Consider the following 16977-nt stretch of genomic DNA (forward strand, 5'->3'; position numbering starts at 1 on the left):
CACTACCGTCCACTGAATTTGAAATTCAACATTTCTTAAAGCTTTTGGACACTAGATCGTTGGGAATGCGTGCCGATGCGGTCTTGATCCAGCTGCATATTAGTCCCACTCCAGACCTCTTCACTCGTCCGGTTGGTGTTAACGTGTGATCACCATCAGACATCCATTCAATGTACAACTGTTTCATTGCAGTTTTGAAAAGCCGGTTCACGCACACATCCAACGGCTGTAGAATAGAAGCGAGTCCTCCGGGAATAACCGGAAAATCGGTTTTTCCTTTCCACATCATACCTTTTACAGCGTCAGTTGTATGTCCTTTGTATCTGTCCAACACAAGCATGTTTCATTTTTGTAACAAAGATCCCGGGCGACGTTGTCAAACCCACTTCACCCAATCCTCAACTAACGCACTGTCCATCCAGCTGGACTCGTGTTGTAACAATAACACCGGACAGCAAGTTTCTTTTGGGAAGTGTTTTCCTTTTCAGAACCACATCTGGAGGGAGTTTGGTTCCATCCGCTAATACGCACATCATCACCGTGCATCGTTGCTTTTCATTGCCACCTGTTCTGATGGTTACACTTTTAGAACCCTTCGTATCCACTGTATTTTCCAATGGCATTTCATAATAGACAGGTGCCTGATCAGCATTCCCAATTTGTGGCAGCAAATAATAATTTTGCTTCCTCAAATGAACAATGCGACGCTGAAAGGCCGTTAATTTTTCTTCATACACCCGAGGGAGACGTTGTGAAATAGACACGTCTCCGAATGCACAATCCCTTTCTCCAATAAAAGTTTCGGATCCATCCGCGGCTTGCAATAAAACCTGTGTTTCGAGTTCTTTTGAGATCACTAGTGCTTTCAATGGACACATTTCACTAGAAACAACACCACATCCTAACTCACGTTTTTCTATCACAAATTTGTGGAGTTGTTCTTCAATTTCTGGAAACACTGCACTCCGCCCGCAGAACGCTCTGCAATTGCTGTTACCTTTTAGAAGTTTTTTCTGCCAATCACGAACCCACGATTCACCAATATTTTACTTTCTGCCAATGGCACGATTTCCATATATTTCAGCTTTGCTTACAACTTGTAGTTTCTCACACACAGTAAATGACCATAGACGCCGTTTTGAGTCCATCGCTTACTATCGAGACAGCACTTTCACGGGACAGATACGGAACTCGAATGCGAGCGAGGTAGACTTCCGTAACCAACAGTCTCGACTCTCGCAAAGTACGATATCCCAAGAGATCAGCTATTTGCGCACCCAGCATGCCAGCAACACTTGTGAAACAAATGACGATCGAGCATCCGCAGCAGCGGCATTCATATTTACTCATATTCTTTGATTTACCGTATTTCATTACCTTATGTTTTGCGTTTACATGCCACTGTAACCGTATTGAGAAAAAATCAATCTTGTTTTCTAGAACGCAACTAAAACATAATAAGACCTGAATGCCCGTTTACATGTGGTTTATCGAGTACAATAACCGTATTCAAATATATTTCAATACTCCATGTAAATGTAGTAAATATTTACGAGAATGAACGGCTTGAATACAATCCGCACTCAAGATTTAGAACCAATATTTTGGGGAAAAAAGTGCGGGTGGTATTCGGGATTATATGGTAACTGCTCATTGTCAAAATTTAGAAATCACTTACATAATCTACAGAATTGACTGTTACTTTCCTGTGCTTACTTGTAATATAACCTGTGTATATATCTGTACATATTTTTCTACTTATACTCCACTGAACTTTTGTTTAGTGTGTTTTATTTTATTTTTCTCTATTGTTGTGTAAAATGGTATTACCGTTAATAAAATATTATTATTGGCTTAAAACTGGGTGTTTATAAGAAGGAAAGAACGTGGTGATGAATCCAGAAGTAATCTGTCTAAGCAAAACTGAAGTTAAAAGATGTTCCCTCCTAAGTAAACATTTTAGGCCTCATTGGCAGAAGATGGATATACTTAATTTTTACAAAGACCTCATGACTCTAGCATTGAGAAAAATTATGATGAAGAAATTTGAGAACATTTACCAGAAGCTAAGTTTAGTGTGAAATTTTTAGCATTTACTACCATAAGTTTAAAGGTTAAAATGCTAAGTACCTACAGTAATGAGTTTTAATGAGTGTCATCTGTTATTACTGTATTCATGTTATTTATTTCTGCTAAGATAGGGTAAAATACAGTTTTGTACTTCCAATGTCTTTCAGTTTATTGCCAGCCTTTTCCAAATATCTGTTGCAAAAGCCACCGTCTCCAAACTCAAAATGTCAATTATTTAATTTAATTTCCGGGTTGAACCGTGTTGTAGTTGTCTGCACAGAAATTTCTGCCTGGGAGACTGATTACCTTGGATCGAGTAGGGGTATTTCAGTCGCCTTGACAAAGAATACTGCAATGTATTCGAAACGTCGGCAAACTGTACGTGATGTGCAGACAAGTACAACATGGTTCAACCCGGAAATGAAATTAAATAATTCTTCACACCATGGAAGCTTCACTTCTAAGATTCAAAATGTCAATGTTTCCAAAAATTACATTTATAATATGCTATTATGTTCTTCTATTTTAAAATACATTTTAACAAATATTTAAGTTCATTTTAGTCATCACAGGCCCAACTGTCTACATCGTGCAAGTTTTTAGTCTCTCCTGAAAATTTAAATCACTTGGAGATGGCCGCTTCTGCAACCAGCCTATACATAAAATAAATGAATTAATCACAAATTTTTGGGAAGCATGGATTAAAAAAAAAAAAAAAAAAAAAAAAAAGAGAAAAAGTAGGAATAATAAAAGTGAAGATGGTTATCAATGTGAGATTTTTCTTCCAACTGACATTTATTATTTTCTTACTGAGATTATAAAACATGTCCTAAAAACAGTCTGCAGATATTTTCTCACCATTTTAATACAATGCAACATGATTATTTATTGCAATATTTAATTCTGATTAATTTCTATAAATAACATTTGCACCCAAATGTTGGTAAATTAAGGCAAATGTATATACGGCACACAATATTTTGATGATGTTTTTATTAATGCTCGTCTTATTTGTAAATAACGATGATGATGCTTGTTGTTTAAAGGGGACTAACATCGAAGGTCATCGGCCCTATTTGTAAATGAATGTTCAATGTTCATACAAAATGGTATTTTCACAGCTATCATAGTGATTTTATTGATTTTATCTGCGATTTCAGTATAATTTTAAACCTTCAAGATAAAGTCTGCGTAATTTATGCAGCTTGATTTTAGAACAAAAAATTTGGTCAAAAAAATGTGAAAATTATTCAGGCAAATAAGGTATCAAAATTATGCAATTACAAAAAGCTTCACTACCAATGTTAATACACGTAAGTATGAAGTCCGCTGTGAGCCATAATTTTCTAGTAATGATGCCAAAAGAGAAAAGTAGTACTTTAAATTAAGTGAGACTATATTCCTTATATGAAAATTATAGATAGAGTCCTTCAGGAGTACCCTCTTTCTTTCTATAGAGAACACTTTCCTTTGATTTTCTGAAGTCTTCATTGGTTACCTTCATTCTCCTTTCCCTCAGGGCCATTAAACCAGCTTCTGTACAAATAGCCTGAAAGAATACAAAATTAAAAGATTTTGCAACATAACTCAATTTTCAGTATGCTCAAGAAGAGGTTTAAAAAAGAAAAACAAAAGAAAAAAGAAGCTGTAACATATATACAGGAAAAGAAAAGCTTGAAATAAAAAATATGATTTAAAATATGTACAGAGTCACTTTCACACAGAGCTGTATCCAAAGGAATAATTTCTTGTGTAGTCCTTCCATTGATGGCAATTTTCTTGTAGGCCATTAAATTTTATTGTTTATTAACATATATAATTACTTAGTCTAGCCATAAATACAGTCACAAACTACAGTATTTCGTGAATAAGTGAAATATGGTTCTAGATTTATCAATTTCTTTTTAATGTTTAATGCCTAGTATCAAAATTTGTCAAATCCATTTTTTGACATTGCTACTGAGAGTTTTTATCCCAAAGAATTCAAAGCAATGATGATTTTGAATCAAAATCCAACATATTCCATTAAATTATGTAGTCAAATATGAGGTTGAGTTTCAATATTCGCCAAATCCAACACCTGTAGCGACATGTATAGGTGGGCCGGCATAAGGTTGCACATGACAGCTGTGCACAATGTTGGTCACACTGCAATGGCGCACAAAGCGATGTTGCCGCCGCAACAACAGCTGACTGCACAACACGTGAGTTCTTAAAAACATGGGAGAAATGCTTTAAATGTCATCGCGATGATACACAATACAAATTAAATCGGCCGAACAAAAATCAAACTTTCAACATACCAATTAAGTTTACAATAAAATATTTCATCACACAAAATAATACGAGATACATATAGAGTACTACAAAGTTCCCTTATTATCGCGATTTTAGAAAATACGGAAGAAATCGGCTGACAAGAATCTCACTTTAAATACACCAATAAATGTTAGAATAATATCCATCTGTGCTAACACGAAAGGTTTCAAGTAAAATCTATAAAATTTACGAAAATTCAGAAACTTTTTTTTTTCATACCTGATTCACAAAGGTACCCTCCAGATCACTGCCATCACTACTGTCACCTTCGTTGTCATTGTCGTCGTCGTCTAGACAGATCATTAACTCCTGACAGTCCCCTGATGATGCCATGTATTGCCATTGCCGAGTTAATGAATGTTGCGACATGGCCCTCCACAATGCCGCATCCATTCGAGCAATAATCTCCCGGAACAGTCCTTCCACTTCAGTAATTGTGAAGGACTTGTTATTCGTGCGTATGTTATGTTTTACTTCACTCCATATACCAAGTCAATGAGGTTTAAGTGACAGTGGTACGGCGGCAATCTAGTAACCTCGTGGCCTTGTTCCTTCGCTACCTCGCTGACTAATTTAGTCATACACATATGCGCTGGGATATTTCTTTACTAACAGTTCTTTACGGGCGCTCGAAGTAGGGGTCTTATCCATTATTACGGAGTGGTAGGTGTATTGTCCATAACAATGAAAGAAGGGGCTTTGAGCTGTAATAATCATACACGTGTCTTGGTATTGCATCAGCCTGGAAACAATTAATTCCAGTTACAAAAGATAGCTTAATTCATTTCTTTCCCGGAGTGTTGTGAAATAAGGCCCCAGCATCAGCCCCGTTTCCGCTACTGCTATGTTTCCCAGTCCCTTTTTCCCTCCTTTCTTGGAGGCGAACACCTGTCTGAATAACAGTACGCTTTGAAAGCCCTAATGTTTGACATATACGTTCCACAACTTGATCTGCAGGAACAGAGAGACGGCTATACAAGTGCACGAATTTCCTCTCCCTCTCGTAAAACTCATGAGTTCTCGGCACTAATTCTAATGCCTGACGATTAAAGGGCCACTCCGGGCGCAAAAGATTATCATTTCGCGGTTCATGACTATGTTGTTTCCGTGACATCACACTGCATTCGTTAAAATAAAATTTAACAATTATCTCACAAAGAAAACCAAACTTTCATAAACGCGCGAATCACACCTGACCATGTGCTAGCGGCGACGGACAAAACGGCAACACTTCAATATGGTAGTCAAGCTAGTTATAGATGGCACCACTATAATACCCATATTGCTAACAACAGTCAACTGAAAATAGTTCGTATTTATTTTGTGGCTCACTTAAACCTTATAATACTTTTAAATGCTCATATTTGTGTACGAAAATAAAAGAATTAAATACAAATTAACATGAATAAAATGCGTAACTGTATCTGACATAAAAAGTAGTAGGTTAGTGATTCTGACTGACAGGTGACGTTCATCATTTCATTTTTGTAGTGGTGCGGGTAAGGGGAGATAAGGAGGAAGAGATAGGAGATTATAAAGTATACTTGACGGGTGTTAGAAAGGGAAGGGCAGAGTCAGGGGTAGGGCTCTTTATCAGGAATACCATTGCACGCAACATAGTTTCGGTTAGGCACGTAAATGAGTGAATGATGTGGGTAGATTTGTCAGTGGGAGGAATTAGGACAAGAATTGTGTCCGTGTATTCACCATGTGAGGGTGCAGATGAGGATGAAGTTGACAAGTTTTATGAAGCATTGAGTGACATCGTGGTCAGGGTCAACAGCAAGGATAGAATAGTGCTAATGGGCGATTTCAATGCGAGAGTTGGGAATAGAACTGAAGGATACGAAAGGGTGTTTGGTAAATGTGGGGAAGATATGGAAGCTAATGGGAATGGGAAGCGTTTGCTGGACTTCTGTGCTAGTATGGGTTTAGCTGTTACGAATACATTCTTCAAGCATAAGGCTATTCACCGCTACACATGGGAGGCTAGGGGTACCAGATCCATAATAGACTATATCTTAACAGACTTTGAATTCAGGAAATCTTTTAGAAATGTACGAGATTTTCGGGGATTTTTCGATGATACAGACCACTATCTGATCTGTAGTGAACTAAGTATCTCTAGGCCTAGGGTAGAGAAAGTGAAATCTGTCTGCAAACGAATAAGGGTAGAAAATCTCCAGGACGAGGAAATTAGACAGAAGTACATGGATATGATTAGTGAGACGTTTCGAACAGTAGACAGTAAGCAGGTTCAGGATATAGAAAGTGAATGGGTGGCATACAGGGATGCTGTAGTAGAAACAGCAAGGGAATGCCTAGGAACAACAGTGTGTAAAGATGGGAAAAGGCGAACATCTTGGTGGAATGATGAAGTGAGAGCAGCCTGTAAACGTAAAAAGAAGGCTTATCAGAAATGGCTCCAAACAAGGGCCGAGGCAGACAGGGATTTGTACGTAGATGAAAGAAACAGAGCGAAACAAATAGTTGTTGAATCCAAAAAGAAGTCATGGGAAGATTTTGGTAATAACCTGGAAAGGCTAGGTCAAGCAGCAGGGAAACCTTTCTGGACAGTAATAAAGAATCTTAGGAAGGGAGGGAAAAAGGAAATGAACAGTGTTTTGAGTAATTCAGGTGAACTCATAATAGATCCCAGGGAATCACTGGAGAGGTGGAGGGAATATTTTGAACATCTTCTCAATGTAAAAGGAAATCATCAAGGTGGTGTTGCAAACAGCCAAGCCCATGGGGAGGAGGAAAATGATGTTGGTGAAATAATGCTTCAGGAAGTGGAAAGGATAGTAAATAAACGCCATTGTCATAAGGCAGCAGGAATAGATGAAAGTTAGACCTGAAATGGTGAAGTAGAGTGGGAAGGCAGGGATGAAATGGCTTCATAGAGTAGTAAAATTAGCATTGAGTGTTGGTAAGGTACCTTCAGATTGGACAAAAGCAGTAATTGCACCTATCTATAAGCAAGGGAACAGGAAGGATTGCAATAACTATCGAGGTATCTCATTGATTAGTATACCAGGCAAAGTATTCACTGGCATCTTGGAAGGGAGGGTGCGATCAGTCGTTGAGAGGAAGTTGGATGAAAACCAGTGTGGTTTCAGACCACAGAGAGGCTGTCAGGATCAGATTTTCAGTGTGCGCCAGGTAATTGAAAAATCCTACGAGAGGAATAGGCAGTTGTGTTTATGTTTCGTAGATCTAGTGAAAGCATATGACAGGGTACCGAGGGAAAAGATGTTCGCTATACTGGGGGACTACGGAATTAAAGGTAGATTATTAAAATCAATCAAAAGCATTTATGTTGACAATTGGGCTTCAGTGAGAATTGATGGTAGAATGGTTCAGGGTACTTACAGGAGTTAGACAAGGCTGTAATCTTTCACCTTTGCTGTTTGTAGTTTACATGGATCATATGCTGAAAGGTATAAAATGGCAGGGAGGGATTCAGTTAGGTGGAAATGTAGTAAGCAGTTTGGCCTATGCTGACGACTTGGTCTTAATGGCAGACTGTGCCGAAAGCCTGCAGTCTAATATCTTGGAACTTGAAAATAGGTGCAATGAGTATGGTATGAAAATTAGCCTCTCGAAGACTAAATTGATGTCAGTAGGTAAGAAATTATACAGAACTGAATGTCAGATTGGTGATACAAAGCTAGAACAGGTCGATAATTTCAGGTATTTAGGTTATGTGTTTTCCCAGGATGGTAATATAGTACGTAAGTTAGAAGTAACAGACATGAATGTAGCAAGAATGATTGCTGGTACAAACAGGTGGGAACAATGGCAGGAGGGAACTCGGAATGAGGAGATAAAGGCTAATTTAGGAATGAACTCGATGGATGAAGCTGTACGCATAAACCGGCTTCGGTGGTGGGGTCATGTGAGGCGAATGGAGGAGGATAGGTTACCTAGGAGAATAATGGACTCTGTTATGGAGGGTAAGAGAAGTAGAAGGAGACCAAGACGACGATGGTTAGACTCGGTTTCTAACGATTTAAAGACAAGAGGTATAGAACTAAATGAGGCCACAACACTAGTTGCAAATCGAGGATTGTGGCGGCGTGTAGTAAATTCTCAGAGGCTTGCAGACTGAACGCTGAAAGGCATAACAGTCTATAATGATAATATATGTATGTATGTATGTATGTATGTATGCCAACATGAATTACAATTGTCAAGTGCAACCTTGTGCCGGCCCACCTATAGTGTTCCAGCATGCGCTGCGTGAGTGTTTACTGCTACTCTGTATGTCATCCTGTTGAAGCCTTTTCTTCAAATAAGGTATTAAAATTACTAACAAAACATTTTGGAGAAGAATGGAGGGGTAATGAGCTGCTTAAATTTTATTCCGCTTTAGAAAAAGCTAAAGATCTAAGACTTCAGACTGAAGAAAATAAGTTTATAAGGAAGAAATAGACACAGATGTAGTATCAATGCAAGAAAAATGTAAAAAAAAAAAACACCTTTCATTTCCATAATGCTTATTGAACTGTGTTGCCGGGCTGAGTAGCTCAGGCAGTAGAGCGCTAGCCTTATGAGCTCAAGTTGGTGGGTTCGATCCCAACCCAGTCTGCTAGTATTTGAAGGTGCTCAAATACGTCAGCCTCGTGTTTGGAGATTTACCTGCACGTTGCATTCCTGTGGGACAAAATTCTGGCATCTCGGCATCCCCACAAACCATAAACGTAGTTAGTGGGATGGAAAAACCAGTAACATTATTACTGAACTGTGTAGTAATCACGTGACACCTTCCTTCACAAGGTGGTAATAAAACTTCTGTTACATAGCAAAATAATTTAAACTAGTAACCATTAATTATTAACCCTTTTAGTACCAGGCAAAAATGTAAAGGCGAAGTCTAGAAGGGCCAGGCTGTTTTAAAGCTCTCGAAAAAAAAGAATGTAACTCCTCTGTTTTTAATATGAAAGCAGAACTTAATCAGGGAGTCATCTAAATTCAGGACAACTTTCAGATCATGAAGTTTCTCACATTATTAATTAATGAATGAAAATAATTTATTAATGAAAATAAAATTTGAAAAATTTGGTAATTTCTATTACCACACGCATACAGATGGAGTAAAAACGAACACTGGAGGGCACATATACATAATATGAGAACCAAGAAATGCATTTTTTGTTCTAAAAATGCATGCAGGGGTGTAAAAAATCCAAAATTCTAAAATCCAGCATAGTGAAACAATAGCAACTACATAAGTAAAGACAAATAAATGACAATGGAAATAAACTGCTGTATAGTTGATGACTGGCGAGTTAATTGGAGACCTCTTGGACTTCGTGGACTGTGATTCCAATCTTGGTGATGAATCAAGCGCCGATTTTGCCTCAGACAATGAATTACCTGCACGGAATGTGACTGTACATAACCAAGCAAATGATAGTGGTGATGATACTAACAGTGGCTAGGAAGAAAGGAAAGTTGACCTGGACAATCTTGCACAGGCTCCACAACATTTCCCGGACTCATTAGTTCTTTAATTTCCTTCTTTCTTAGACAACTCTTCTTAAACTTCAACGTCCTACTTTTACAAGTCGGGCATAAACAAGTCAAGGAAGTTTTAATATCGCTGGCAATTATCGAGACAGAAAACAAGAGAATGTTGTCAGAACATGGTAGCTTGAATTCTCTTTAATGGTTGTGCCAAGATGAGGCACCATTTTTAGTCTAGCAGCCTCTCAAACAATAAAGAAATGAAGAGTCTCTCAGAGCGACGCTGGCATGTTTTGTTCATTTTTTGAGGATTGTTCTCAGTGACTCTGGCACTAAGGAGTTTAAAAGTGATTATCGTATTATACAGGTAATAGCATCTCTTTTGGTGTTACCATTCAAATCATTCATTCCTTTGATTCAGAACTCGCTAAAATCTCAATTTCATTATCAAACATGGCTACATCCAAATTTCCTCAACATTGTTCCATAAGAATTTTATATTTTAAAATTTTATGCTAAATGGCTAATTTGAAATTTTTACAAGGGCTATCCAGAAAGTAGTACCTGTTAGCGCCGCATGAAGTGCTGACGACTCTGGTAGCCGCTGTGCAAGGTCAGACCACGTCAGTGGCTTGTCTGCCTGCTCTGTGTGAGGTTGCATGACGCTAGCATTGCCTGTGTTGTGTCTGTGATCATTTAAAATGTTTTAACAAATTGAGAACCCCACCAGTTGTGAAGTGAGGGCCGTGGTTAAATTTCTTACTGCATGAAATGTTCGACCTTGTGATATTCATCGCCAATTAACGGAGGTGTATGGAGACAATGTGATGGACAAGTCTTCTGTTTGGCGCTGGTGTCGCAACTTCAACCTGGGTAGGCGAAATACACATGACGAGGAGCATTCAGGGAGACCATCTGTCATTACAGACCAACTGCTGAGCGCAGCAGACAAATGCGTGATGAACGATCGTCACGTCACAATTGATAAACTCGCATGCTTAGAGGAGCACAAAACCAAGCGTACGGCTGTAGCACCGACGTTTCTGGGATGTTATTCCGATAAAGGAGACTCTTTCCTGACTTGCATCGTTACTGGGGACGAAACCTGGGTTTGTTATGCATCACCTGAGAGTAAATGACAGTCAATGGAGTGGCATCATGCTCATTCACCAACCAAACCAAAAAAATTCAAGACAGTTCTGCCCATCAGGAAGCTCACAAAAACCGTTTACTGGGATCACCGAGGTCTACTGCTCATTGATTTTATGGCCCGTGGAGACACAATTAATGCTAATGCGTATTGTTAAACATTAAAGGAATTACGGCGGGCAATACAAAATCGACGGCGAGGTCTATTGTCTACAGGTGTCATTCTCCTACATGACAATGCCAGGCCTCATGCAGCTGCGATAACACATTTTTTGCAGCATTCAAGTGGGAAACTTTCGACCATCCCCCGTATAGCCCGGACTCGGCTCCTGCGGATTTTCATCTCTTTACAAAGACTTTCTGGCGGGAAAAAGATTTGACAGCGATGAAGAACTTAAACGAGCCGTGACTGCGTATCTCAATATGCTTGTGGCGGAGGACTATGACGCTGGAATACAAAAACTCATCCCACGTTATGACAAATGCTTAAATTTGCTTGGAGATTATGCGGAGAAGTAGTGTAAAGTATGCTCTTTCAAATAAAAATGTGCATATTTGTTAATATTTACTCCTGTGTCTTTATTGCGCAAACGGGTACCACTTTCCGGATGGCCTTCGTACATTAAAGCTATGTTACTCAAGATAATGGTTTATTTTGGACAGTTTCTATAAAATTTGCCGAAAATGTTGGAAAATGGATTTGGCAGCTTCCGATACTAGAAGTCTCATATACGCAAACATTACTTACAGTTTGCATAAGTGAGTCTTCAAAATATCCATTGGCATGCACAAAGGCTGGAAGTCTCTTTGAACAGCCATTTATCAAGAATTGACGGTATCAATGGGGAAATCTGCCACTGCCGCCACCAAGGAATGTTTCAAACTTTCAAGTGAAGGATGTCCTTTCTTGCAGACCATTCCCTCTACCACTGTCCACAGGTTGAAGTCCAGGGGGTTAAGATCAGGGCTACCAGAAGGCCATTCAGCAGTGGAGATAAAGTCTGGTACATTAGTCTGTAACTAGTGTTGAATCATCCTTGCCTTCTGAGCTGGTGCAGAATTTTAATGTAAGGTCCAGGGCTAATTGCTGAACACGCTGTTACCCAAGTCCTTCAAGAGAGGTTTCAGAATAATTTCCACATACACATTGCCACCCTTTCTAGCTCACCCCACCCCCCACCAAATAATGACTTCTCTGGACCTTAGAAACATTTTCAAGAGCTTCCCGAGAACTTGCCCGATATATCCTATCATCCTGGTGGTTGAAGCTCTCTTCAATGGTGAAGACTTTCTTGTCAGTAAAGAGATAATAATAATAATAATAATAATAATAATAATAATAATAATAATAATAATAATAATAATAATCTTACTGGCTTTATGTCCCACAAACCAAGGTACGTAGAATACAAGGTAGGGATCACGAGAGAGGTGCGCAGTAGCAAAACAGAGCTGTGACGTCACGCAGGACCCTCGCGTTGAATCTGCTCTGAATGAGGTAGAGGTAGTTCGAATAAGAATCGCTGTACACGCAGAAGCTTCGGGTGCTAATAATACACGATAGTAACATATCTGTGGTGTATAAGAAACCATGTGTGTTTATTTTATGTGATAAACGTAAAAAGTAGTAATAGTGTACACTTTTCAGTATGCTTTGTCATGCCATTGCAGGCTGCACAAATCATAACAGGCACGCGAAGGAACGAAACATACACTTTCATGTATTCCCTAAAGCCACTGACCTAAATAAATGGTGACAGAAGTAATCAAGACATTATCGAAAGCTATCCTTATCAGCTTCGAGGGTTCGGAAGGCTTTATGACCATCCTCTTCCGACAGCTGACGCGAAAGGTGAGGTAATTGATTCTTTTAGCCTCAATGCTTCTGAGGCGATAAGAAATTCCATCTGTTCTCCGGAAGATTATGAAACATTACGCCCAAATATGTTACATGCTACTGATGAACTCGATCAAAACTCGGATATCAAGTGCCAGTCTAAGGCCAGCGCTGATCCCACAACATCTTATTCTTTATTTACTGGAGGATGAGCAAGGGTTCGTTAAAGCCCTTGAAAAGCTAGTAAAACAGCTCAAGGACAGTCGCGAAACCAAGGATAGTGATGAGCTGCTTGAAAACTTCACAGGCTATATTGTAGCTTTTAGGGTAAAGAAGAACCTGGATATAGAAAGCAATTACGGAGAGAAAACAGGTCAAACTACAAGGGGTGGAAATTAGATTTCAAAAAGAGTTCTTTTTTTCGCTATTTGCTTTACGTCGCACCAACACAGATAGGTCTTATGGCAACAATGGGACAGGAAAGGGCTAGGAGTGGGAAGGAAGCATCTGTGGCCTTAATTAAGGCACAGCCCCAGCATTCGATTGGTGTGAAAATGGGAAACAACGGAAAACCATCTTCAGGGCTGCCGACAGTGGGGTTCGAACCCATTATTTCCCGAATACTGGATATTGGCCGCACTGCAGCTATCGAGCTTGGTAGTTTCAATTTCACCACGGTAAAAAACTGAAAGAGGGTTCTAACATCATCACAAACCTTACGGATATCCTGAAGAAGAAATTCCCCGAAATTTATGAGCTTGCAAGTTGCTTCATGAGAAGCCGTTCTCTTATCCGAATGGATGCTTTAAACAAAAGTAAGACATTCAAGAGACCGGGTTTCAGTTAATACGACATCGATAAAGAAACAATAAAAGCAAAGAAATTCCACTGATGCTAAGGATAAGTGTGCTTGATATTCTTTTTTTAATATCAACATTATACTTTGTGTATAACATACCAGTTATTTTTTATGAAAGGCAATTTATTACGTTGTATATTAATTAATTTATATGGCCTATCTAATGTTAAGGGGCTGCCTGGCTGAGGCGGCAGAGGCGTGCTCGGTTCGCCCAGAAGAACGTGGGTTCGAATCCCCGTCAGGAAGTCGTAAAATTTAAGAAACGAGATTTCCACTTCTGGAGGTGCATATGGCCGTGAGGTTCACTCAGCCTACACCAAAAATGAGTTAATTCCTGGGGGCAAAGGCGACCGGACGTAGAGCTAACCACTCTACCCCATCACGTGCCGAGGTTAGCAATGGTGGAAGCCTTTACCTTCCACTCCTCCAAAGGCCTTCATGGCCTGTACGGAGGTGACTTTGTTTTACTTTGCTATCTAATGTTAACGTGGAATTTGTCAGTTCCTGGCACTTGGAGAACATTTACTGTATTGTTCTGAGGACAGTTTCCTAACATTTGCTGTTTGTGTTGTTGACAGTGTACAGCATATAGTTTCCCAATATTGCTTGTAACAATGTTCGCGTCTGTAACAATAGAGGCCCTTGTTATTGTTATCATAGGTGTTGAGAACATGAACATATGGAATGGTCATTCCACTGCGATCACAGTCTTAGCATTGTTACAACCTTTTATACAGATCGAAATACACTGACTGACAGAGCAAAAGCAACACCAAGAAGGAGTGGTTCGAAAGGGATGAAAGTTGGGGAAAAAACAGAGATGGCACGGACGAATAATTGATGTTTATTTCAAACCGATATGCAGGTTACACAATGCGCACGGCATCGACTCAGTAGGATGTAGGACCACCGCGAGCGGCGATGCACGCAGAAACACGTCGAGGTACAGAGTCAATAAGAGTGCGGATGGTGTCCTGAGGGATGGTTCTCCATTCTCTGTCAACCATTTGCCACAGTTGGTCGTCCGTACGAGGCTGGGGCAGAGTTTGCAAACGGCGTCCAATGAGATCCCACACGTGTTCGATTGGTGAGAGATCCGGAGAGTACGCTGGCCATGGAAGCATCTGTACACCTCGTAGAGCCTGTTGCGAGATGCGAGCAGTGTGTGGGCGGGCATTATCCTGCTGAAACAGAGCATTGGGCAGCCCCTGAAGGTACGGGAGTGCCACCGGCCGCAGCACATGCTGCACGTAGCGGTGGGCACTTAACGTGCCTTGAATACGCACTAGAGGTGACTTGGAATCATACGCAATAGCGACCCAAACCATGATGCCGCGTTGTCTAGCGGTAGGGCGCTCCACAGTTACTGCCGGATTTGACCTTTCTCCACGCCGACGCCACACTCGTCTGCGGTGACTATCACTGACAGAACAGAAGCGTGACTCATCGGAGAACACGACGTTCCGCCATTCCCTCATCCAAGTCGCTCTAGCCCGGCACCATGCCAGGCGTGCACGTCTATGCTGTGGAGTCAATGGTAGTCTTCTGAGCGGACGCCGGGAGTGCAGGCCTCCTTCAACCAATCGACGGGAAATTGTTCTGGTCGATATTGGAACAGCCAGGGTGTCTTGCACATGCTGAAGAATGGCAGTTGACGTGGCGTGCGGGGCTGCCACCGCTTGGCGGCGGATGCGCCGATCCTCGCGTGCTGACGTCACTCGGGCTGCGCCTGGACCCCTCGCACGTGCCACATGTCCCTGCGCCAACCATCTTCGCCACAGGCGCTGCACCGTGGACACATCCCTATGGGTATCGGCTGCGATTTGACGAAGCGACCAACCTGCCCTTCTCAGCCCGATCACCATACCCCTCGTAAAGTCGTCTGTCTGCTGGAAATGCTTCCGTTGACGGCGGCCTGGCATTCTTAGCTATACACGTGTCCTGTGGTACACGACAACACGTTCTACAATGACTGTCGGCTGAGAAATCACGGTACGAAGTGGGCCATTCGCCAACGCCGTGTCCCATTTATCGTTTGCTACGTGCGCAGCACAGCGGCGCATTTCACATCATGAGCATACCTCAGTGACGTCAGTCTACCCTGCAATTGGCATAAAGTTCTGACCACTCCTTCTTGGTATTGCATTTGCTCTGTCAGTCAGTGTACTTCAGAAACGCTGCTGGATTCACACTGTATCTGATCTCCTATTATTACTCTACTGTAATAGTGAAGTGGGCCTTTTGTGAGGTGATGTTAAAATATCAATGAAATTCTCATATCTCTAACTTGTGGCTAAAACAGAATAGCTTACAGCTGTGTATTAGCCTATCTCATATAGAGGACAAGGCGCTGAGGGTTCATGTTGACGTCATCGATAGCCAAGCATGGGGGGGAGACCTGTGCGTGATCCCTACCTCTTACTCTAACTACCTTGCCACAAACTACTTTTACAGTTCTCGGAAACACTGAGGTGCCGAAATTTAGTCCTGCAGGAGTTCTTTCATGTGTCAGTAAATCTACCGACATGAGGCTGACGCATTTGAATATCTTCAAATACCACTGGACTGAGCAGGATCGAATCTGCCAAGTTGGGGTCAGAAGGCCAGTGCCTCAACCATCTGAGCCATTCAGCCCGGCTTGGTAAAGAGAATTCTCTGATGCCCATTGTTGGCAAACTGCTGCAGGAGCTGCCTTGATTTGTTTCCTCTGCTGCATCAGTTGCGGTGTTAGGAAACATCTGGTGCTCCGCTGATAGCTCTAACACCAAGCACTTCAAAAAGTACCCTCGATAATGATCATGGTGAAATGTTGAGCTCATGTGCCATTATCTACTGCCTCCCTATAGGATTTTGCTGGATATGGGGCGCCACTGCCCTAACAGCTGCCCTGTTCTCATACACTCCAACCCTTGTGCTATCTTTTTACACTACCTGTGTCAGAAAATCGCTTGACTGTCCAGTAGATGAACCTCTTGCTGATATCCAGCTGTTTCAAGGTTTGGAAATTCCCAGTTTGTGACTTTCTAAGCTTGTGTATGGTAATTACAGCTACCCTGTTTTAATATTCACCCCACTTCATGCTTATGCGAAGAAGATTCAATCTTTTGCTGTTGAACACACACGGGTCAGGACCAACCTTCAATGCTAGGGTGGCTTGCTACCTGGAAAACTGGTTCTACAGCCCAAGCCCAAAGTTTTAGACGTATTTATGGCTGGACTAGGTAAACAGAGGAGTCCAAAAGTCATTTTCTATTGCATTCATGCTCAAAATCTT

General features: G+C 40.9%; 1 protein-coding gene across 1 annotated transcript in view; it reads right to left on the reverse strand.

The window, feature by feature from the left end:
• Positions 1-2832: 2832 nt before the first annotated feature.
• The window catches only part of LOC136863952 (26S proteasome regulatory subunit 4), a 139681-nt gene continuing 125536 nt past the window's right edge, over positions 2833-16977 (reverse strand). The window contains exon 9 of the mRNA XM_067140402.2: positions 2833-3619. Within this exon, the coding sequence (XP_066996503.1) occupies positions 3485-3619 (135 nt within the window). The 3' untranslated portion in view covers positions 2833-3484. The remainder of the gene's footprint in view (positions 3620-16977) is intronic.

The sequence above is a fragment of the Anabrus simplex genome, chromosome 2 (assembly GCF_040414725.1).
Source record: "Anabrus simplex isolate iqAnaSimp1 chromosome 2, ASM4041472v1, whole genome shotgun sequence".
In the NCBI taxonomy this organism is placed as follows: domain Eukaryota; kingdom Metazoa; phylum Arthropoda; class Insecta; order Orthoptera; family Tettigoniidae; genus Anabrus; species Anabrus simplex.